This window comes from Globicephala melas, chromosome 3 (genome assembly GCF_963455315.2).
Source record: "Globicephala melas chromosome 3, mGloMel1.2, whole genome shotgun sequence".
NCBI classification, from domain to species: Eukaryota; Metazoa; Chordata; class Mammalia; order Artiodactyla; family Delphinidae; genus Globicephala; species Globicephala melas.
In genome coordinates this window covers 127235194-127259005 of record NC_083316.1, presented here as the reverse complement: position 1 = coordinate 127259005, position 23812 = coordinate 127235194, and the positions used below count along the sequence as shown (strand labels likewise).

At 51.6% G+C, this 23812-nt stretch overlaps 2 protein-coding genes across 4 annotated transcripts in view; one reads left to right on the top strand and one right to left on the bottom strand.

The window, feature by feature from the left end:
- LOC115840788 (ras GTPase-activating protein-binding protein 1) overlaps positions 1-23812 on the bottom strand; it is a 354642-nt gene that overhangs the window by 110788 nt on the left and 220042 nt on the right. The gene's annotated exons all lie outside the window — the stretch shown is intronic.
- SPARC (secreted protein acidic and cysteine rich) lies at positions 284-23531 on the top strand. Its single transcript, XM_030834177.2, has 10 exons — positions 284-432; positions 10710-10779; positions 12467-12529; positions 13126-13213; positions 14627-14748; positions 16557-16677; positions 18439-18572; positions 19449-19597; positions 21666-21814; positions 22300-23531. Exons 2-10 carry the CDS (start codon positions 10723-10725, stop codon positions 22326-22328), a joined length of 912 nt encoding a protein of 303 aa, XP_030690037.1. The 5' UTR covers positions 284-432; positions 10710-10722; the 3' UTR covers positions 22329-23531.

Below are 23812 nucleotides of genomic sequence, written 5' to 3'. Positions count from 1 at the left end.
CTGGCTCTGCCCCTGGGAACCTGGGGTGATCCCTTGCCTCTCCAGGCCTCAGTTCCCCTCTGAACAAGGAGGAGGCTGTTCTAGGTGATTCCTGCCGCCCCTTCTAGCCCTGGCGCACCGCTCTGTCTGTCTGTTTAGGCAACGGCTCCAGAACCCATGTGGCAGGCGGGGGTAGGGGAGGTGGGCCGTCCTGACCCACAAGGAGAGGAAGAAAGAAATGGAAGACAGAGACAGCTTTGGCTGTGGGGAGAAGGGGAGGGGGAGGGAGGGGAAGGAGGAGACACAGGAGGAGGAGGGACCGCGGGGTGGAGGGCGAGACCCAGCCCAGAGCTCCGAGTGGTTTCCTGTTACCAGGCTCTAAACCCCGCACATTCCTGCAGACCTTCAGACTGCCCGGAGCTCTCGCCTGCTGCCTTCCTGCCTGCCACTGAGGTATGCAAGACCCCTGCCCTGCCCGTCCCTTCTCTAGTCCCATAACCCCTGCACTCTGGTTCGCTCCTCAACTTTGTGTACAGGGGAGGGGAAGCTATGCCGGGAGGTCTCTTGGATCAGAGACAGGGATGTGCATCTCCTTTGCTCCATCATTGCTCTCCTTAAGGGACCACGGACTTGCTGCCTGTCGCTTTTCAGGATAACTTGGTCTCCCTTTTAGGTTCGCAGAAAATAATCAGACTGTCTTTGAGGGAGTCTTTTCTCTCCGTCTCGCTCTGTGTCCGTCTCTCTGGTTTCAGAGGCTGCCTTTACAAATGTGGCAGCCTCTTCCTTTCCTGGGAATCTGATCTGGGCACAGCTGCAAGAGGAACCGGCCGGCAGCAGAGTCTGCCCTGCTTCCCATTCCAGAAGAAGAAACTTCCTAGACTTGGTTCTTGGTCAGTGGCTCTGTTTTCCAAAAGAGACTTTGCCTGAATGATACATTGATCTCTGGAAGGCAAAGGGGGAGTCTTCATTTTTAATCAGCACCTCTGGGAAGGCTCCTGTTTTCCTGGAATTTCTACCCTCTCAAACCCCGTCCTCCAACACACACACACACACACACACACACACACACACACACACACACACACTCACTCACACACGCACTGATTCCGGTGCCATTCACCCTGAAATAGCACTATCAGACAGTCAGTTTTATCCTGGGTTCCCTGGGGTGTAAACACAGGAAATGGTCAGCAGTAGCCGTCTGTGTATCTAGATCTGAAGACCCCAGACATCTGATATGGTCCAGCTGAGGCACTGGGTCTGATGGGAGGCTGGGTGGGGGGATGTGCTGTAAAGAGTGGAAGGGAGGAGGAAAGATGGAGAGGGTTCCAGGGCAACCTTCTCACACCTTGCTATGAGAAGCTCAAACGCTACACAGGCTGGTGTTAGGTCTTCTTCGGTCTACGGCTCCACTGGCTGGTTGAGAAGTGGACTTCCTGAGTCCCTGAGGACACCGAGAGAAAAGGGGGCATTGGGGGAGGCATGTCTTCTAGGAAGCCCACTCTGCCCCAAAAGAAACAGAGAGACACACATTTTCCTCCGGAAAATTCTATTCTATGCAGAACACATAGAGAAAGTGTTTTCTCTGGGGTTAAACTTCTATACACCCCAAGTGCTGAGAGTAGGGTGAGAAGCACATCAGAAGCAAGGTGGCAGACCGAAGGCACACATTTTATGTGTCATCTTAGGTAAGTGTCTCCTCTGGGCTTAGTCTCCCTGTCTGTGAAGTAAGAGGGGTGGACTTGATTGATGGTCTTTGGGGTGCCCGGCGTCCTCTGAAACTTTCAAAGGAAGGTCTCTTAAACCAGAATCCACGGACTAGCTTTTGAATAGGCTTAAAGGCACCTGCAAACCCCTTAAATTTGTATATACAGTAGTGTGTGTGTGAGAGAGACAGAGAGAGACAGAAAGAGGCAGAGACAGCAGCAGTGTAGAAGAGGGTGTTCACAGCCTTCGGTCTTAACATATTCTCAAATGGATGCTGACCCTCCAGGTAGCCGGAGGGCATGATGTGGAAGATGGAGTGGGTGGGTACTGGAAGCAAAGGTGTTTTTGCAGGAGGATGAAAAATTGAAACGGGAGTGGTTGGGGGAAGAGAGAGTTAACTCAGCCATCAGCTGCCACATCGACAAAGCCTGGAGCGGAGGGAGGGAGGGTGGGGAGGAAGGGGGCGGTGCCTGGGGAAGGAATCAACTTTTGAAACTTTTTCCAAGTCCCACCCACCAAAAGGCTCTTCTTTGCTATGACTCACTCTATGAGGAATGCAAGTTGCCACGGCAACCTTTTTTTCAGGGTCTCTGCCTGCTGGCTGGGGACTCTAGAAACACTTAGAACATCAAGCTCAGTCTGAATGTCCCCCACTCCACTCTGTCCCCAAACACCAGGACAGCAAACTCTAGGTCCTGCCCGTCTGATCTCCCAGCACCCCAGGGCAGCTGTGAGGCTGGGATATGCTTCCCGCTTCCTAGACAGGCAACTTGAAGACCTGAGGTTCAATTCTACCTCTGCCTCAAAAGTGCCATTTGACCTTGAACTAATGGCTTCTCCTTTCTGAGCCCCAGGTTCCTCTTTGGTTAAAAAGCAATAACAGCACCACCTCAAAGGGATACTGTGTGGACAAAACAGGGTGATGCACAGCGAAGCACTTGCTACACTGTGGCCCTCCCACTTAATCAGATGGGTTTTTAGAACTGATGAATTTATGGCACCCAAAGAGTTGAAATCATCCCCAGCTTTTTTGTCTGGCAGCTTCATCATCTTGGGGTTTGGATATAACTTCCCTTTACTAAAAGTGCCGACAGGCACATTTAAACGAAATAAGTATTGTTCAAATTCTTTTGATTTGGGCATCTTCTTGAGTATTTCCCAAGAGTGTTGTACCCTCCAGTGTGGAAAGAGCATTGGCCAAGGCAATGGCAGAGGTGGATCCTAATTCACAGTGAGTGACATTTGGAAAGACACTTCCCCTCTCTGGACCTCAGTTTCCCAATCTATTAAATGGGGAATGTAACCTAGATGGTCTCCAGGTACCCCTCCAGCTCTGAAGTCCTGTGAACCTAAATGCCAGGTGCTGCTTTCATTAGAAGGAATAGTTGGGCTACATTTTTAACACCTCCTGGCCCCCTAGTTGAAAAGGAAACAAGAGAGGATGGGCTAGGGGGTCTTGGGTTACATAACAGTCCTGCTAAAATCTTTATCCATCTCTAGAGACTTGTCAACCAATAGCATGGCTGGGGTTTGCTATTCACAAGAGCAGTCTTCCTTGCTGAAAATAAGCTATAAATAGAAAAGGATGGTGGAGGAAAGAGCTGACGATGTGAGGTAAACAGGAAAACATTTTATTTTTGAGGTTATTTAGATAGGTAGTTATGTGTGCAGAGATAAAAAACCCACGAGGATGCCAAATATATAAACATTGATTTCACCAACAGGCACCCACTGGCATAGCTAAAAATAAATGTCTCAATACATGAGCAGACACAGAAGGTCATGCACTCAAAGCTCTCCCTGAACGATACCCTGACTCCCAGACAAGGCCCAGGTGTCCATTTTGATGCATATGCAAACTCTGACCCTCACCGACACAGGCTGAAACCGACAGATGCCGGGTCAAGTAGACATGCACAGAGACGCACACACAGCTTCACGCAGAGGTCCTCAGGGCCATAGGTCACTCATACAGATACACAACTGCTGTTTGTAGCCACACACGTATGTGCACAGCCAGCTCTAACTATAGGCCATGGCAGGGAGACAGACTCCTGACCGCCTGTTACATATTACAGACAGAAATTGAGACTCAGGAAGGGAGAATAACTCACTTAAGGTCACACAGCAAACTGTTGCCTGAGCCACACTTTCAGATGTCTGGAAACATCCAGATGTTCAATGCGTGCTCAGTTTGTTTCATCTGAGCAGGTTGGCATCCTCCATACACTCCTGCCTCTAGAGGCAATGAGCCCCGCGAATAGTAAGTGATGAGCAGGACTTCTTTCTCTCCTTTGCTGGCCTGCCATGGCCTAAGCCAGCCCGCATGGCTTTGTCATCAGGGCAGCAGGATGTGGCTAAGGGGCGGCTGCTCATTTGCTTCCTGCTGGCTCCCTCCCTAACCTCCTCTAAAGGAGGAAAGGGAAGGCTGGAGCTGAGTTTTCAGCCAACCCTGGGGATGAAAGAAATTACTTTTTCTCTACAGCACAGAGCCTGGGTCCTGACCCCAACCCTGAACTCAGGGACAGCTGGGCTGTGCAGGCCCAAGGCCAGCAATCAGTGACTTGACAGAATTATTTAGAAAAACAGCCTCCTTCTCACCCAGAAGATGTCTTAGACAGGAAATTAACTCTGCCCTCACTCATCAAGCTATAGAGCTTGATATCTATAGGGAAAATACAAATGGAAATAGCAACTCTCTCCAGAGCTGGGTTCTTTCAGAAACTTGGGATTAACCCATCTCATCTGTGGATCCTTCTGGGCCATCTTGTGTTGGTCATAGCCTTAGGATCCTGACTTGATCAGATGAAAAATTAAAAACGCAAACATCTGGATGTTTCTGAACATCTGGGAAGTTTAGCTTGCCATCTGACCTCGAGTGAATTATTTTCCTTTTCTGATCCTCAGTTTCCCTATGTCTAAAATCAGGAGCATGGCAAAGAGATTTCCCAGGGCTTGACAATGCCAATCCATTTGTAGCAGCTGCCAGAAGAACTGTGTTCAGGATTTGAATGCCACTCTGGACTTTAGAGGAAAAGGTCGTATGATTGATTAGTAATGTCTGCCACATGCACAGGAGGGGCAGGTGGAGGCATATATGCCACAGATTTGCTATCTTTAGGATGTGACAGCCTGGACACTTTGATGTTATTTTTCATCCCCTTCATTGTGGTCACCCAGATGCAGCAGTGGCCCCTAGGGGGAGCCAAGAAGGAGAGTCTGAAGCTCCACCCTGGGGCCTCTCCTAACCATGGTGAAACGTGGCATCTCAGATGTGTTTATAGAACCTCAGTCAGATTGATTCTAGTCTCACACTCTGGGGCTACTTCTGAAGCTTTTCAAAGCTTCTTCTGAAGCTTTTCAAAGCTAGGCTTGAGCACTCATAATACCCTAAAAGTTTCCCTTAGCTTCTTCCCTTCCAGCAAGAAATGTTAGAAGTGGAAGCAGGGAGTCAAGGGGGCAAGTTGGGAAAGGTGGTATTCTGAAAGATTTCTGCCTCAGTTGACTCAGAATGTCAGGGCTGAAAGGAACCTTAGGGACCCCCTGGCCCCAAGGGCTTCAGACTCTGTTCATGAAAGAACCTAGAGGCATTCCAAGGTGTCTCAGGGGGTGTCCAAGTGTACAGGATTTCCAGCCCCCATCTCAACACCGCTTTCACCTGCTTTTTTTTTTTTTTAATTTCAAGCTAATTCATTGAATAGATAATAGTACACTCACATGTTCAACAAATGCAACAGGCTCTTAGCTGTTTCAGATTTGGACTTTGGCAGAAGACTTCATTGAGAGAAAGAGCTCCTGGCTTGTATGTTGAATACACTGGTCTAAAAGATCCCCCTCATTGTGCAGATGAGTGGCACTAGGTGAGGTCCAGGGAGTAGAGGAGCCTACCCTAACCTGCATGGTGAGCTGGGAGCAACATGGCCAAGACTCGAACCCAGGACCCGACTTCCACATCACCTCTGACTGGCTGCGTCTGCTCCCCCGGGGTGTGAGTGCCCATGTGGCTACACTGGCCGTGATGGTGCCTCTCTGGCCTGGCTCAGCCCTCCTTCTGAGTCCCAGCTCCCGGGCGGGCCTGGCTCACTCACGGGGTTCCTTTATTAGCCTCTACACTTGTTTTCCTCTCTTTGGGCTTGTTTACCAGGAACATGTGTTTTTTTGGAGCCCTTGTTTGCAAGCCAAACAGTGGAAGCAAGACGCCTGGTTTGCGTCAGCAGCTCAACTGAGAGGGCAGCCTGGGGCCGGCTCTGTCACTGTGCCCACTGGGGGCTGGGCTGGTGTGCCTGAGACCAAGAGGAGCAATGTCTCCTTTCTCCACCCCAACACCTTTTCTCCCTGGGCCACAGACAAAGAGCTGGTATTCTTGGCCTGGATTTTCAAGGGGGATGGAGATTCTGGGATCTTTGGATTTTAAGATGCTCTTCCATTGCTAACCTCTTGTATTCTCTCGGGCAAATCACCCATGAGCCTTTCAGCGTAGGTGTGTTATTTGCATTTTACAGATGGAGACATGAATTGAGGCCCAGAGAAGGAAAGTCACTTTCTGAAGGTCACACAAATGCTAAGTGGCAGAGCCAGGATTTGAACCTGTATATTCTATCTCCAGAGCCCCTGGGCTTACCTTTCTACCATACTGACTCTATAAAAGTTGATAACCACCCTGTCTCATATGGTAGCCACTAGCCACATGTGGCTACACAGATTTAATTAAAATGAAATACAGTGAAAACTTCAGCCCTTCATTTGCACTAGCAACATTTCAAGTGTTCAATAACCACTGGTGGCCAGTAGCTACCATATTGGACAATGCAGATATAGAATATTTTCATCATCTCAGAAAGTTCTATTAGACTGCATTGCTCCATAAACTCTTCTACTCAAATAAGATTTGATGATTGCATCTCACATTCTGTGTTTCATGTTCTTAGGGGTCTATGATTCTAAGACCCACGATCTAAAATTTTATGATTCTGAGATTTTCCCCAGTTCTGACGTTCAGGGACTTTTCAGTGTCCAGCGAGAGCCCAAAGGAGGCCCGTTATATTTTGAGGGAGATGAACTGGGGGCACTGGCTGTACTTTTCCATCCCCAGAGAAGTGACCTCAGCTTCGGGTCCTGCTGGCAGCCAAGGATGGGTTTTCAGCCATCTCCAGAGCAAATAAAGGCAAAAGGAAGGGACTGGATGTACGGAACGGGAGGCAGGACAGGCGGCGGGGTGGGAGTGAGCGGTGTCTGCATCTGATGACCACTGAGCCAAGGGAAACACACCTCCTGCCCCCCTCATCCCCCCCCCCCCAGGCTCCTTTCCTTCCCTGTAACTTGGGCCAGTTCGCAGCCCAACTGGGCCCCCTTCAGGTGAGCATCTAGGGAGGGAGCTGCCACAAAGGGAAACAGTGTGTGAGGTGGAGGGCACGCCAGTGGCAGAGGGGGGCAGCCTGGGTCCTCATTCAGCCCTGCCGCTCGCTCCCTGGGGCTCTGGGCAGGTTTATTCCCCGGCTCCGGCTCTGGGCCTCAGCCTTCTCTCCTGTGTTAGAAGGCAGAAAGACATGCCTTCAGCCCCCAGTGGGATGCCGGATTATGAAGACATTTTGAAAAGGATAAACACAGGTGTCATTACAAACTAAAGAGATACAAAGAAGGGAGTTTTCATTTAAAATTGCTCATTTATACAAAAGTATTTTTATTTTCCCTGGGCACGCCAGACCTAGGTTTGATTGGCAAAGGATGGGTACACAGCTGATAATTTCTGGATGCTGGGGTTTGACCCTGTGTTCTGACCTTGCTGGCATTACTGATGCACCCCCTTAGCTTTGCAAGATGGGTGCCTTGCCTCTTCGGCCAGTGATGGTTTACAGAATCTCCAAGAGGGAGCTCATAGGTATGCAGGGAGTATGGTCGCGCATCCGAGAACAGTCCAGCTGCCCCCCTTCCCTCCCATCCCATCATCTGGAGGGAGAGGGTTCTGGGACTGGTGAGGTAGCACTGGGCACTGGGCAAAACCTCAAATTTGGAGAATAACTCCTCCTCCAAGATTTCGTGTCCTTTTCTTAACACTCTCGCTTTCCGCTTTTCTCTCCCACCCCACTCCCATCTCCGAGCATGACCCCTGTGAGGCCCAAACCAACGCCACGGGAAGGGAGTTTATCAGCTTGGAAGGGGCCTGAATGTTGCATGACTTTCTCCCTCTCAACCTCAGACTCCTCATTGTGACAGCAGGACTCAGAGCCCTCCCATGGCTGCCGGTGTGTCAGAGGCTCCAAGGGGACAGAGGACTATATGGGAGGCCTTTAGAAACAATAAAGTGCTGTAAGATGTAGAATTATTTTTCTCTTCCGGCTGCAGCACCAAGGATGGGGGTGGCAGAAAGGGTCAGTGTCTCCCTGGGAAAGAGCGCAGGTGGTGAGGCAGGACAGACAGAAGAGCTGACCCACAAACCCTTCCCTGGTCAAAGATGAGCAGTTCCTCTGCTCACATGAAGGACACAGACTCCGGAGACATCAGTCTTCCTGGCTCTCCAACCTGAAGCTTATTTCATTTCCAGTCCTAGTTGGGCTGTTTCTCTAACGATCTGTCTTCTCTGCAATTGGAGCCCAGACGAGATGACTTCTTTTGTTCCTGCTACGAGTCTCCCTTTGACCCTTCAACTTCAAACAATCTCAGACAAGCCCTTCATTCATGCTTCCTCTCCTGTTCCCTTCGTCCAAAGCCACATATGGGCGTTGTTTTGCTTGTCTCTTCCAAATGTGGAAGGAAGAAGGGAGATTTTTCCACCTCAAGGCTTGCGGGGAGAGGGGGGAAGAAAAGCATACAGCTGTGTGAGGGGAGGAACGTTCCCAAAACTGCCTGGAAGGGTAAGACTGGATTCCTCTGGGAGTTGGGGACATCGTGACGCAAAGCCAAGCTCCCAGGTTGATATTTTAAAATTTCTGTTGGTTTTATTTCTTGTAAACTCGATGAAATAGTGAGGTTTAGTGTCTATTTCAATCCACTACGGGACCATTATGAAGTCTGCCCTTCCCCTGTCTGTTTCCCCAAATACCATAATCCAAGTTAAAATGGAGGATATCAGAGGGGAGGATGTATGCCTAGACCAGCATATGCTGTGACAGTTTAAGGGCATCTTAAGGGCCCAGGCTACCACCGCAGTGTTCACCTAGTCTAACCCTCTCAACAGAAGGGGGAACCAAGGTCTAGAGAGGATGAAGGATTGAACCGATACACCAGGTTAGTATTTCGACAGAATCAGAATCCCTGGTATTTAGTTCCAAGCCAAGTGTTTCTTCCACGATGCCAGGGTACCTCCCACCAAGGTGCTTGGTCAGTTGAGAAGTCTTGGGAGGAACTAGGGATAATGGGACTGATATGGAAGTTTTTGGGGACAAACGAGGGAAGATACGGTTGTTGCTCACCTTGGCTAAAAGCTGCTTGGGGGCAGAGGGAGCATGCTTGCCCTCTGTGGCCACAGAAGGACCATCAGAGTAGACCAGGAGAAGCTTGCGGGAGGCAAACTGAACAGTATAAGGAAGACCTTTCTAAAGCCATTTGCAAACGGAAGTCCATTCAGTTAGAACAAGAAACGAAATGTCCCCACCATAGTTCCTCAGTTAGGGATGGCATTTTGGCAGTGAACCATCAGAGGAGATTCTGTTCCAAGATGCCTTCCGGTCATGAGATTGTTAGAGTCGAGAGCTCAGCATCTAGAGGAAGGTCACAGCAGTGACCAGGGCAGGAGAATTTTCTAGATCTCAGCTAACATCCTTTAACCGTGAAGGGGAAAGGGAAGGTACCATGCAACATATGTAAGCATTTGGATATTAGTTCTCACACAGGATCCAGAGAAGTACCATCCTCCTGGGTAAATGGAGGAAAGTATGGCCACAGGTTCCACTGGGCACACTCAAAAACTATTGTTCTTTGTTTAGAATGTAGATCTCATTGTCTCAAATTGGCAAGAGGTTGCTGCCCATTAGCTTCTCTTATTAGAGATGGGAAGGAAGCAGAAGGAAGAGGAGGGGAGGAGGAGAGTTTGGGGTATAGGAAGAAAACAATCCTAGAACACCAGGGATTGAAGGGACCCTTGAACGTGATCTGGTTCAGCATTGCCCAGACTTGACGAATTAGCCAATCACCTTTGTCGAATCACTTTTTAAAAATTTAAGTAAATGCATTGAGGGGACTTCCCTGATGGCGCAGTGGTTAAGAATCCGCCTGCCAATGCAGGGGACACGGGTTCGAGCCCTGGTCCGGGAAGATCCCACATGCCGCAAAGCAACTAAGCCCGTGCGCCACAACTACTGAGCCTGTGAGCCACAACTACTGAAGCCCGCACACCTAGAGGCCGTGCTCCTCAACAAGAGAAGCCACCGCAATGAGAAGCCCGCGCACCGCAACCAACAGTTGCCCCCACTCACTCCAACTAGAGAAAGCTCGCGTGCAGCAAGGAAGACCCAACCAGCCAAAAATAAAAATAAATAAATAAATTTTTAAAATAAATAAATAATAAATGTATTGAGAAAGGAGACTTAAGATCACTACCATAAATGGAAAAATCTGTGTACCTTTGTCATAAATAGAAGGAAACTATAAAACTAAACACAAAGGAGACAAAACAAATTTATTGAATTCCAGCTGGATGTAGTTTCCTGTGGAGGCTCTGAGCCAGAGGCATACTCTCGGTTCAAAAGGGATGAGTGTTAGGTGTTAAAGACACATTAGCACCAAACTGAGACTCTCTCATATAATCAGGATTGAAAGAGAAATGAGTAGAAGCAACTTACTCCCGTGTCTTTCACCATCCTTTAACATGGACCACCTAAAATTACCTTGCATATCACAGGAATTCAGCGTCAAGAACTCTCCATCGAGCATCCTCCCCCTTGGGGACTTCCCTGGCGGTCCAGTGGTCAAGACTCTGCGCATCCAATGCAGGGGGGTGCGGGTTCGATCCCTGGTCAGGGAACTAAGATCCCAAACAAAAAGAAACCTCCCCCTCACTGAACTCTCCGTCTCTCTCCTCCCCACAGGGTTCCTAGCACCATGAGGGCCTGGATTTTCTTCCTCCTTTGCCTGGCCGGATGGGCCTTGGCAGCCCCTGTAAGTACCTAAAGGTCACATCTGTTTGGTCTTACCTCCCATCACCAGCCCAGGGGCATCGAATCTGCCAGCCCTAGATGCTCAGAAGGGACAGAGACTTCCCCATCTTGATTTAACTGTCTAATTTTAAAAAAAAATTGTTTTTTCTTTAATAAGCTCCGAAGTAAAAGTGAATGAGGACCATTGGGTGGAGATTCCAGAGAAGAGAGATTTCCACGTAACATGAAGATGCATTTTTTAACAATCAGAGCTTCCCAGAAAGGGACTAGAATTGCTTTAGAAGGAAGTGACCTGTTTGTCATATGAGGAATTCTAGCAGAGGGCGGGCGATGCTGATGGGGATGATGCTAGAAGGGATTCAAGCCACAGAGAGAGGGCTGAGTTAGTTTCTGAATCAGTGAGGGCTACTTGGTGGCAAGCAACAGACTCCAGTCTGACTAAATTAGGAGGGAAAAGGATATAGGGGTAGATTATAAAATCCAAGGCCTTGGGGAGAACTAGAAAAGGGCAGCTCTAGGATCTGGGAGGTAAGATCTAATGGACGGTCATGGAGGTGTTGCCATTTGAATGTCTCTACTTCGACAGTTTTCACATCTTGAGAAAATGTGCCAAGAAGATTTAAAAAATTCAAAGAGAGCCAATCTAGTTGAGCTTGGGTCCTGGGCCTGCTTCTTGGCCAAGGGACTGTGAGGCACCTTGACTGACAGGCCCTCCAAGAATCGCATGGAGAGGGCCAGCAGTGGTCATCCAATGCTACGCTGGAAGCTGTGACCAGAAGACGGAGGAAGAAACGTGAAGCGGGCAAAGAAAAGTTTTCCACCTATGATTCCCTCACCCTCTCTTCACTAGAAGGTGTGATGATGGTAGATGCTGGCAATCCTGATCAGGCAGTGAGATTTTGGCAAAAGATCTGGCAAGTCAGCATCCCTTTTAGAAGAAGCCCCAGCCAGCCAGGCACCTCAAAGTCATATGCTATCTTGCTTCTTCTAACTCCAAGTTGACTCCAAGAAGGAATCGCCAAATAATAATAATAATGGTGATGATATCATGCTTGTGGGGAAGATAATGACCTCTGTTAAAATTCAGTGTTCATCCCCTCTGGGTCTCAGTTTTCCCATCTGTAAGATGAAGGGAGTTGGTCTGCATTAGCGGTTTTCACACTTCATGGGAGCCTAAGCGGCAGAAATGTTTTTCCAAGCCAAATCTTAGAAGCTCCAGATAGGGCTTCCCTGGTGGCGCAGTGGTTGAGAGTCTGCCTGCCGATGCAGGGGACACGGGTTCGTGCCCTGGTCCGGGAAGATCCCACATGCCGCGGAGCGGCTGGGCCCGTGAGCCATGGTCGCTGAGCCTGCGCGTCTGGAGCCTGTGCTCCGCAGGCCACAACAGTGAGAGGCCCGCGTACCACAAAAAAAAAAAAAAAAAAAAAGAAGCTCCAGATATAACTATAAAGGGAGGTGCTCCAGAGCCCCACAGGGCCCCCGTGTTTGGCTTCTCCTGTGCCTCATCCCTGCTCACAGAAGTCCCTGAGGGGCTCTGCTCATTGGAGACCCCCAAGTGCACAGCCTTGGGGGTCTCCAACGAGCCGCTCTCCTAACTCCCCAGCTTTAGAGGTCCAGGCCGAGGCACTTCAGCAGTGAAGCTGGCCTCGGCCCTGACCTCTCCAAACCCCATTTTCACTTCCCAACAGCAACAGGAAGCCCTGCCTGATGAGACGGAGGTGGTCGAGGAAACCGTGGCTGAGGTATCCGAGGTAGGTGGGGAGGGACCCCAGACCTGCGGCCCCTCTTTGCCATCTGCTCCCTGAGAAAGCCAAACAGGTGCTGTGGGTCTCCTGCTGGAACGGGCGCAGCACAGATGTAAATCCTGTGTGTCCCCCAATCCTGACACACTCCTGAATGCTCCCCAAACCTTCCATGGAACCTAACAGTTGGGAGCTATGATTTTGAATTTTGTTTACTTTTTAAGCCGTGGGACATTTTTTCGTAGATGATCGCCCACGGTCTTCCCCATATGTCAAACAGATGAAAGAGGAGCTGCTCTGGTGTGGCTGGAAGGGTGGAGAGCTTGGCACCCCCTCTTGCTCTGACCCCCCCGGCGGCCTCTGAGGCATCTCCCTAGAGCTCTGGGGCCCTAGAGGCACAGCGGCCTGTAAGATTCAGTCTCACTTCTGGACCTGGCAATTGTGCTCTCTGTGACCTGGGCCCAGTGCCCCTCTCCAGCTTGTCTCTCCCCATCCCTTTGTGGGTACCTGAGGCTCCAGGCAAGCGCCCTCCAGGCTTTGCCCCTTCCTTGCAGGTCTGGGATGGGGGTAGGGCCATTTGACTCATTCTTCCCCCTCCACCCCAGGTACCTGTGGGAACCAACCCCGTCCAGGTGGAAGTAGGAGAATTTGATGAAGGTCCTGAGGAAGCCGAGGAGGAGGTGGTGGCTGAAAGTAGGTCCCTTCCCCGTGTCTGGTCACGTGAAGCCTCTGCCCTCTGCCACCTGGGCCTAAAGCGTGGGCCCAGCGTGCATGAAGTTCCTTCCCAAGGAAATGCAGGGTGGGGTCCTCGCTGCAGGATGGGCCGTGGAGGAGAAACTGCCTTGACTGAAAGGTTGGGATTATTTTCTGGAATCTGGAAAGATCTATTTATAGCCAGGCCTTGAGTGTCAGGAAGGGAAGTTCTCCAGCTGCAAATGGCCTTCTCCCCTTATAGCCCTTTACTGTAATTCCAAAGTTGGGTTTCCCATTCCCACTGAGATCCCCAGTCCCATCTGGTCACTCGATGGCCCCAGAAGCTTTCACACTCGTGAGCTTATTTGATTTTCACACAGCCGTGGGGAAATAAGTCCTGGAAACCTGACATAACTCATATAAGCCTACCCGTGGAGTTAGCGCCAGGGCCACAGCAATGACCCAGGGCCTCTGGCTCCCACCCACAGTGCCAGCATTCCCATCCCACACAGTGGAGATGCTCCGTACCCCAGGGGCTAGTAGCACAGACTCTGGAGGCAAAGCAAACAAGGCTTGCCTCCAAACCCCGCCTCTTTCTGCGATGCCCTCCGACAGCCTGCGAAGCTTCTCTGAGCCCAGCTTCCGCATGTCTTACTTGGGGAAGGGTGAAGATGGTAGATCCTTGCCCCAGGGCTGTCAGAGGATTATGAGATAAAGCAGAAGCGCCCTTGGCCCAGGGCCTAGCAGGGCAGGCATCCAACAAAGCATGACTATGATACCCCAGCCAAGCACCAGGAGGAAAAGGCTAGACGGGCTCGCATCCTGAGGGCACAGAATATTCTCATTGGAGCAGAGGGGCGTCTACTGAGTCACGTTCCTTCCCCTCCACGCCCCTCATCCAGTGTTTACCAGACACAGGCAGGCTCTATTGTTCAGTGTGGGCCTTGGGGCTCTGCTCCCTTTTCCGCTACAGCCGCTCAAGTCTGTTTTGTTGGGCCTCACAGCTCCCTGGCTCCGTGACAACAGCTGACTTTCCAAGTCATTCTAGAAAGTCTGTTCTAAAATCCCAAAATGCCTTGCGATGACTGATCCACCGACAGCTGAGGACACAATGGTTGCTTCCATCCTTGGGGGAGCTATATGGTACCTGGCGCTCCTGGGTCCCAGACTGAGCCCCCAGCCCCCCAAGTGTGCCTGGCCCTGACCTCAGACTGAGTCTCTAATCCCCAGACTGAGCCAACCGCTCCCCTACATGCCCATTGCTGGGTTCAGCAGAAGAGAAGGGAGGACGCAGGGCTGCTCAAAGCCCGAGTGGGGGCCACAGCCTAGGACTTCTGTCCAAGGATCCACTGTGGGGTGGGGTGGACGTGCTAGCCCGGGTGATGCTAACCGGGTGCCCTTGCGCTCTACCAGACCCCTGCCAGAACCACCACTGCAAACATGGCAAGGTGTGCGAGCTGGACGAGAACAACACCCCCATGTGCGTGTGCCAGGACCCCACCAGCTGCCCTGCCCCCATTGGCGAATTTGAGAAGGTGAGCCCTGAGGGACAGGGGCAGGGTGGGGGGCTGGGGTCCTCAGAACACAGAGCATCTGCCCAGAACACTGCTGTCTTGGTGGTCCCACGGGGCAGCTCCAGTCTCAGAGGTCCCCTCGCTAGGTGTATTCACAGCAAGTGAGTCGGAGGGGAGGCTCTTCCCGTCACTGGACTCTCCAGCAACCACCAGGAATTGACGTGACGCCACCAGCTTCCAGCTCTACTCAGACTCCAAAGGGAATGAATGCATCAACACCGCCAGGCACCGAGATAGGGGCTTTCTATGTGGGAGCAGCCTGGCAAAGCAGCAGGTCCGAAAATGTGCATTCTGGGTCAGACTGAAGGCTGACACCAAACCCCATCGCCACCACTTGTTAGTGTGGGATCTTAGCGATGTTCCACTCCAAGGTTTCTCACCTCTAAAAATGGGACAGAAATAGACTTTATCTCATAGGGCTATTGTGGGGACTTGTCAGATGATGTCTGGTACTTAGTAAGTTCTCAATATGTGCTATTTTTAAAAATCTTTCAAACCTGTTCATTGCACCTCCAGTAGGACTCAACCATCCATCCATCCATTCATCCAAGTAAATACTTATTGAGCACCCATGCATGTCAACCATTGTGCTAGTGGTAACCTAGCTCAGGGCAACAAATCGAGTACCAGTATCATTCCCACAACCTCCCACCTGGCTTCTCCATCTTCAATCTCTCCCCAGTACAGCTTATTCTCTGGGCTCCAAATTTTAGCATCTTTGTCAACTCTCCCCTCCTTGTCACCCCTTCACCCCCTACCGCACTGGTCACCAATGCCCATCAGTTCTCCCTCTGCAGTGATAATATAAGCAATAGGCGTGTGCAGGATGTTCAACGCAAGGCTCCCCTCCTCCTGACACAGCCACTTACTCTGCCACTGCCTTTGTTCAGCCCACGGCATCTCTGCTCCGCCACCCACTCATGCAGAGATTCGCTAGGAGGACCAACATAACTCAGCATACAGTTGCACTCACCGCTAAGACTTAAGGGTATGTAGCTGGATGAAAAGGGAACAAGATACAGGCAGAGTGTGGAGGAATCCATGCACAGTCTTGCTTACTCTTCCTCCTGCCGTGAGGGGTCTCACAGAACCCACTCTTTCCCCAGCTACAAAGATGAGATGTAGCCACATGTGAGCAAGGCTTCTGCCCAAGGAAGCCCTTTAGAGACTCAGCACCCAACGTTTAACTGAGGGCTAGTCACACAGACCTCCTCTCCCTAGCATGTACCCGAAGTCCAGACTCCAAGCAGGAAAACCGATGTTCAGCATGAACCATATTATTTGTACAAGCAATCTAGGCACAGTGCGCCACTTTCATCATTGTGGACAGTTTTCTAACAGTGCAGGGAATTGTTCACCAGCCACGTTTTCAGACGCCAGCCAAGGGCCAACCTCATAAGCACGCCTTTCTAAGGATAACAATCCCAGGCCTGCTGTATTAACTCTTCTGCACACCCTGCGCTTTACCCATCCTCACCTTCATTCATCCTTTCCATATCTCCCAGGTTTGCTTTCCCATGTCTCAGCCCTGACTCAGTCATACCACAGCTCAGAGCCCAGCAGTGGCTCTCAGCATGGGCTGAACATTGGCCTGGGAGCCCAAAGAGTAGATTCCTGTCCGGGCTCCACCACTAACTCACTGTATGACCCTGGGCTAATCACGTTCCTTGCCTGGCCTTCAGTGTCCCCATCTCTGAAATGGGCAAGGATGGCGGTACCAGCGAAGGGCTCTGGGAATGAGTGTGATGCCCTCTATGCTTTGCCGCCAGGTGTGCAGCAATGACAACAAGACCTTCGACTCTTCCTGCCACTTCTTTGCCACCAAGTGCACGCTGGAGGGCACCAAGAAGGGCCACAAACTCCACCTGGACTACATCGGGCCTTGCAAGTGTGAGTCTCTCCTCGGACCCTGCCGAGCCTCCCATCTCAGGGAGGAGGCACTGAACTGGCACGGATGCTGGCTCTGCCACTCCTGTGCTGTGTGCTCTTGGGCAGATCTCTTCCCCTCCCTGAGCCTCAGGGTTCCCACTTATAAAATGAGATGATTGTCTACGAATAGGTATCTGCGTGCAGGACATGTCCAGGGAAGAACTGAGCAGTTGTGGGAGCACAAGATCAGGGAGGATTTCTGGAGCCTCTCACTAGCATCCGAGACAGCTCATTTCTTTCCTGTAAAGATGAGGAAGTTCTTCTATAGGGCTAACCACAATCTTTCCTGCTTCAACATGTGAAGCAAAAGTGATGTTCTACCTGGGCCTATAAAGTGTTTTAAAACTACTTGAATTTGAATGCTTTAAAATTGGGGCAAGGCTGTCAGTTCCCCTTAGGCCCTGTTACTCAATATTGTCATATCCTTGGCCATTTTACTCCATTACATTCCTGTCTGCCTGCATAAGACATATGATTCACCACCTTCTCGTAGAAACCTGGGAGCCGGGTGTTTGGCGGGAGGGATGCCAGGGTGTCGTCGGGCCCTTTGTTAGTGATCCCAGGTGCAATCTCAGCTGGCCGAGGCTTCTGCTTCACCGTGGCTGCCTCCCTATCATCTGAAACACCCGAGGCCACCTCTGCTCCCCTCCAAGACAACATCCACGTGGTGTGTCTGGTACATTTGGCACCAAATGACCCTGGGGAGGGCCCCTCACCTGCCTCAGGTGTGCAGCATGCAGAAAGGTGGAGGAGGGGGAATGAGGTTCTCCTGTGGTCAGCCCTGCTCTCCCAGTTACAGGGCCCAGGGTGTGAAATGAGAAGGCACAGCCTAGAGAAGGAAGGCAGCGGGAGGAATGCTGGTAGGAATTCCTGGGCAGTGAGACTGACACACGTGCTGAGAGGCTCTCCCGTCCTCTGGGGCGTATCACTCACTCCCTCCAACTCCTAGCATCTCCCACCCATATCTTCTCTTCCATTCCCCAGATGCTGGTGAAGAAGGTTGTGGCCCTAATCACAAGAGGGGGCTTTCCATAGGTGAAAGGATGAGGGAAGGATGGACCCCTAGGCCCTCAGGCACCCACATGCTCTGGTGCTGGATGAGGCTCTGACAGTGTGGCCTTAGTCAAGCCCCTTCTCTCCACACGGACCTCTAATAAGTCCAACAAGAGGGAAGACTTGGATGAAATCTCCAGGTCTGACATTCTGGGATCCTAGGTTCCAAAGACCAGGATGGAATCGTATCGCTAAGAATGTTCTGGTGATCAAGCATACCTGAATCCCCACCCCAGCTAAGCGGGGCCTATGGGTGGATGCTATCCCTCAGTATCCCAGCTTCAAACACCTCTCAAGAGGCAACATCATCATCGAGGGTCCTGGCCTCTGTTTTCAGAGCGCAACACCCAGAAAAATGCAAGAGCCATTGGAGGGAACCATTTCCCTCCGCAGATCAGATGAAGGTCAAGGGGACAGCAGACGTGCCCTTTGCACTTGCCCATTTGCAGAGTATTCTTCCCCCCACACAATCTCTTTTGTTCAAAATGTGTGAAGACACTGTGGCCCAGAGAGGCTGAGCCCTGTGCTTCAATCAAGGTCGCTGATTGAAGCTTCTTGCTGGAGGAGGGCGTGGGGCGTGGGGCAGGGAGAGCCGCCCAGCCAGCATGTTGGCCCTCAGGCAGGGAGAATCAGGGTCTGTGCTGACCATCCTTGTGTGTTGGACCCTAGACATCGCTCCCTGCCTGGACTCTGAGCTGACTGAATTCCCCCTGCGCATGCGGGACTGGCTCAAGAACGTCCTGGTCACGCTGTACGAGAGGGATCAGGACAACAACCTTCTGACCGAGAAGCAGAAGCTGCGAGTGAGTGTGGTACCTTTTCCTCCTGTCCCAGGGCCCCTGAGCTGGACACCTCCTGGCCCCAGGCTGGCTGGGATCCACAGTCCCATTCCTAGATCTAGACCCCCAAGTGTAAGCCCACATCCCCACTCCAACGAGTGCCTGTCTTCTGGGCGCTAGGACACAGACTCCTCCTTGCTGCCTTTGAAGGCTCCTAGAGTACATTCACGCCTTAAAGGCTCTGAGGAGTCCTGTAACAAAAAGACCTGCTGGGCTTCCCCGGTGGCGCAGTGGTTGAGAGTCCGCCTGCCGATACAGGGGACACGGGTTCGTGCCCTGGTCTGGGAAGATCCCACATGCCGCGGAGCGGCTGGGCCCGTGAGCCATGGCCGCCGAGCCTGCGCATCCGGAGCCTGTGCTCCGCAGCGGGAGAGGCCACAACAGTCAGAGGCCCGTGTACCGCAAAAAAAAAAAGACCTGCTCACTTTGTCTCCATAAGAGACATAAATAACTTTATTCCCTTTTCCTTCTGAGTCTATGGATCTTAAACTTTAATGGACACACCAAGCACTAAGAGTACTGATAAATGCAACTTCCTGGGCCCCGCCTCAGGCCCACTGAATCAGTGTCTCTGTGAAGTGAGCCCCAGGAAGCTGCATCTGAACATACTCCCCAGTCATTCTGGTGTGGCGGCCCTACGGAGAGCCCTTTGAGATCGCCCCAGGCCTTCATTTTTGTGGTCGAGATGCTGGTACCCATCTACGCCACTTCCTTTCCTCATTTTGAACCGTGGCCTTGGCTGGCGTCCGCCAGCTCTGGCCTCCTGTCAGAGGGGGGAGGGGCCTTGACTGGTCTGCACAGCCTCCCCGGACTCTGTCCCACGCGTCTCTGCTCCCACAGGTGAAGAAGATCCACGAGAATGAGAAGCGCCTGGAAGCCGGGGACCACCCCGTGGAGCTGCTAGCCCGGGACTTTGAGAAGAACTACAACATGTACATCTTCCCTGTGCACTGGCAGTTCGGGCAGCTGGACCAGCACCCCATCGATGGGTAAGACCCCAGGCCCTCCGGATCCCGGGGAGTTGCTCTGGCTTGGCTCTGGAGTGGACAGTCATGGGTCAGCGTTGCTAGGTGCACTAGATGCGGTCAGAAAACCTCCCAGTGGCCTCTGCTGCTCCCAGCCCTAGAGCCCACGGTTTGCCTAAGGGCTGTGGCAGGAAGGGACAGGTGTAGGAGAAAGGATGCAGGACCAGGAGGGAAGAAAGCCATGAGACACTCCCTCCTGCCAGAAGAGGCAGAAGCTATTGGAACTGAAAAGCCGTCCTTAACCCGGTGAGTGTTGGCCTGGGGTATCCATTCACGAAGGGAGAGCGAGCTAGGAAGGAACGCCAGACTCTTCGGGGCGGCAGAGCCAAGGTGGGGCGGGCTGTGTGCTCACGGTCCTTCAGCAAGACCCTGAGACCCAGCCCTAACAGGGCAAACCGGCCCTGGAAGTTCTCAAGAAACTCACAGAGCCAGCCCCATCCCCAAGGCAAGCCCTTGGTTTGATTGCAATGAGTTAGGAAGTGCTGTGTAACTGCCCTGCAGGATAGGCAGGGAGTTGGTCAGTGAACAAACACTGAGTGTCTATTACACGCCCAGCACGATGCTAGGCAGGGGATTGAACAGTAATCGGAACTGACATGGCCCTTGCCCCCATGGAGCTCACACTCTGGGTGATGATCAGTTTTTTCCCAATCGAAGGAAAAAGTAAAGAAGGCTCCTGGAAGTTGCAGGCGGAAGCTGGTGCACCTAGAGCTGAGCAGGGGTGGTCACCCTCACTACCGCCTTCCGGCCTTCTTTTGCTGTGTGTTCTTGGAGCAGCACGAAAAGGAAGGCCACCCTGCTCGCACGCTGTGCCCAGGGATGCTCCCCTCGGGGAAGCTCACCGCTCCCTCCTGGTCCAGCCCCTGTGCCTGGAATCTGCCCACCCTGTGGGTGATCCCGGGGGCCTGGGGTCTCCTGAGCACTGGGAAACTCCCTGCTGCTTCTCTCCCAGGCTCTTTCCGTGGCTGGGATCCATCTGAGTCATACTGTGGCGGGGAGGGCAGAAGTCAGGGGACATCTGGAGCTCAGGCTGAGCGAGGAAGGGGCCAGGAGGGAGGCTTCTGGATGGAGCTGCAAGGACTGTGAGTCTGGGAAAGCTCTTCAGCCTGGGTCAGGGGATCCATCCTTCCCCTCTCCTTGTCCCAGAGCTGCCTGGTGACCTTGCTTGAGTCCCCGCCCCTCTCTGGGGCTCAGTTTTCTCACTGGTATACAATGAAGCGGGGGAGGGTTCAGTTCAAATATTGTGTGATTCCTTGCATGAGTTGGGTGGGGCAGGAGGGCCTGGGGTTCAGAGAGATAATTGGAGTCAAGTTGTAGTCCCTTGGGGAAGAGTGTTTTTTCAGGAAAACGAATTGAGGGCTCTGGGGAACAAGGAAAAAAAATCATACATGTGCTCTGGAGTCCAGGCCAGCTGGAAGGACAGTGGGAGAGAAATCAAAAGGCCTGCTTCTTACACATGACACAGTGTACAAACAATAAAGTTCCGTCCACCCTCCCTGCCAATCCCAGTCTCTTCCCACGCTCCTCCCCGGAAGTCAGCACTTTCTTCATTTTGATGCATCTCTTTTTAGCCTCTTTAATGTGCATTTGCAGCTGTAAAAACATGTGTCCACAGAAAACATGCATCGTTGTTCCATACCAGATTTTGATCTACCAATAGCAGAAATGCTGAATATTTTCAGTTTAAGTTTCTGTGCCCTCAACTCTTAGCCAATTAGGAAACCCGTGCACCAAGAGACCTGTGTTATGAACCCACGGACATCAGAACAGAAAGGGCCCTTAGACATTATGGTCAACTCCTCCCCCTTTGAGGGAGGGGCAAACCGAGGCTCAGGGTGGGGCAGGGCTGTGCTCTCAGAAACACAGCAGGTCAGTGGCAGAGCTGGGGGGAGACCCAGGATTCTGGCTTCTCATCTCGCATTGAGCATCCTTGCCTTTGGCCCCGAGGGGCAGGCTCCCTGCCCCTGGCTCCCCATGCAGGGGTGTGGGGCTTTCTCAAGCTCTCAGGCTCTCCCCACCTCATCCCCTGCAGGTACCTGTCTCACACCGAGCTAGCCCCACTGCGTGCGCCCCTCATCCCCATGGAGCACTGCACCACCCGCTTTTTCGAGACCTGTGACCTGGACAAGGACAAGTACATCGCCCTGGACGAGTGGGCCGGCTGCTTCGGCATCAAGGAGAGTGAGTGTCTGGGCAAAGGGGCCGCCGTCCTCTCCCTCCCTCTTCGCTGCCCTCTCTGCCGTCTGCGTGTCTGTCCTCTCTGCCCATCTCTGCTCTCTGTGCCTCATTAACTTCTGTCTGCTCTCCCTGCCTGGGTGGGCCTCGCTCTCTCAGGCAGCTTCCTGATCCTTCTCTGTCCATCCATCGGTGTCTCCTTCTCTCTCCCTTCCTCGAGCATCAGCTCTCACTCTGTGCGTAGCACTACTTTGGGAACTGACAGGCACCTAGAGAGGAGACAGGGAGCGTAACTTGGCAGTGGGTGGAAGTGACAAGGACCGGCCAGGGAGGGGGAGACCAAAGTTCTCAGTCATAGGCTCCCTGGTTGACCTTGGACGGGTCACCTGGCCCCTGGTCCCGGGGATGGGTGGGATCCGCCAACTCTCTGGGAAGCACATCTCCATCAACACCGACCTCCAAGTCTAACGCTGCTGCTTCTTGCTTTACAGGGGACATCGACAAGGATCTCGTGATCTAAAGCCACGTCTCCACCTGCAGAACCAGATTCTTTCTCTTTGACCTTCCCCCTCCTGTTTTCCCCAATGTTTAAAATGTTTGGATGGTTTGTTGTTCTGCCTGGGGTCAAGGTGCTAATATAGACTTAAATGAATACATTAACGGTGCTAAACATGGAAATTTTAGCCCAAGTCATGACATTCTTAGCTGTAACTCAGCTAACACGGCCTCTTACTCATCTACTAACGGTCCCACTTTTGTCTTAACCTTTGCACCTCTCTGCCCATCGTCTTAGGGGCATATAGGTGGACATTTTGATCTGTTCAAGTCTGCCTTCAACACACGTTGCATCTTTAGATTTTCACTTTTCTGTTTGAAACTAATACTCACTGTATCAGACTTTGTGTTAATTTTATTCCAGGGTATTGGCTGCCAGGGGGGTCATCCCTACGTGGCCTGAAGTTGGGCAAAGGGAAGTGATAGACATGTGATGTTGGCAAGGATGTTTCTGGGGCTAGAGGATCAGTGGTGGGGAAAACCTGCAGAACCCACCAGCCAGAACCGTGGATAACAAATCTTGTTTGCCCGGGGCTGAAACTGAGAGAAAGAACCCAAGACTGTGTTCTGGGAATACATAAACTCTCACGTCAACCCGGTTCCTCACCATTCCCCACCCCCGTCACTTTTCAGTGCTGTTTCTTTTCATATTAGGCTGTTTGTTCAAACTTCAGAGCCGTGGACCATCAGTTCTCTAGAATCCACCACACCTCTGGGGGACAGATCACCACATTGTACAGGGCTGCTCCCCTCTGAACTGTCTTTGGGAGATGCAGGAGCAGGAGGGTGTTTCAGCCAGAAAGGCCAAAATCAAGAAGAGAGGCTCAGAATGTTGGAAAACAGAAAAAGTGCAGTTGGTGAATCGGTTTTGTTTAGGGTTTTTTTTTTTTGTTTTTTCCTCTTTTTTCACATCTGGATGGCTGTCATGAGGGATCTTTCCTGTGGTTGCCAGCACGTTCCTCCTCTTCTCCCCCACCCCTCTCTTTTCTTTCTATTAATCAAAAGAAACTTCAAAGTCAATGGGATGGTCGGATCTCACAGGCTGAGAACTCGTTCACCTCCAAGCATTTCATGAAAAAGCTGCTTCTTATTAATCATGTAAACTCTCACCACGATGTGAAGAGTTTGACAAATCTTTCAAAATAAAAAGTACTGACTTAGAAACGGCCTTCCTGAGTGATTTTGCATGTGTCTTAGTGACCTCATTTCCCTGACACGCCAACACATGGACATTCGTGTCCATACACAACTGTACAAATGCAAAGTTTTGCAAACACACTTTTCTGCTTTTGTACACACACATGCACACACACAGGCTTGCACGGTGCTTATAAGCACAGATTTAGCTTACTCTTAATTTTATGACCTGGGGGCTGACCTTTTTCACGACTGCACTTCATTATCAGAGCGCCAGGCTAAGCAACTCTCTCCCTTCACTAACCACTCACT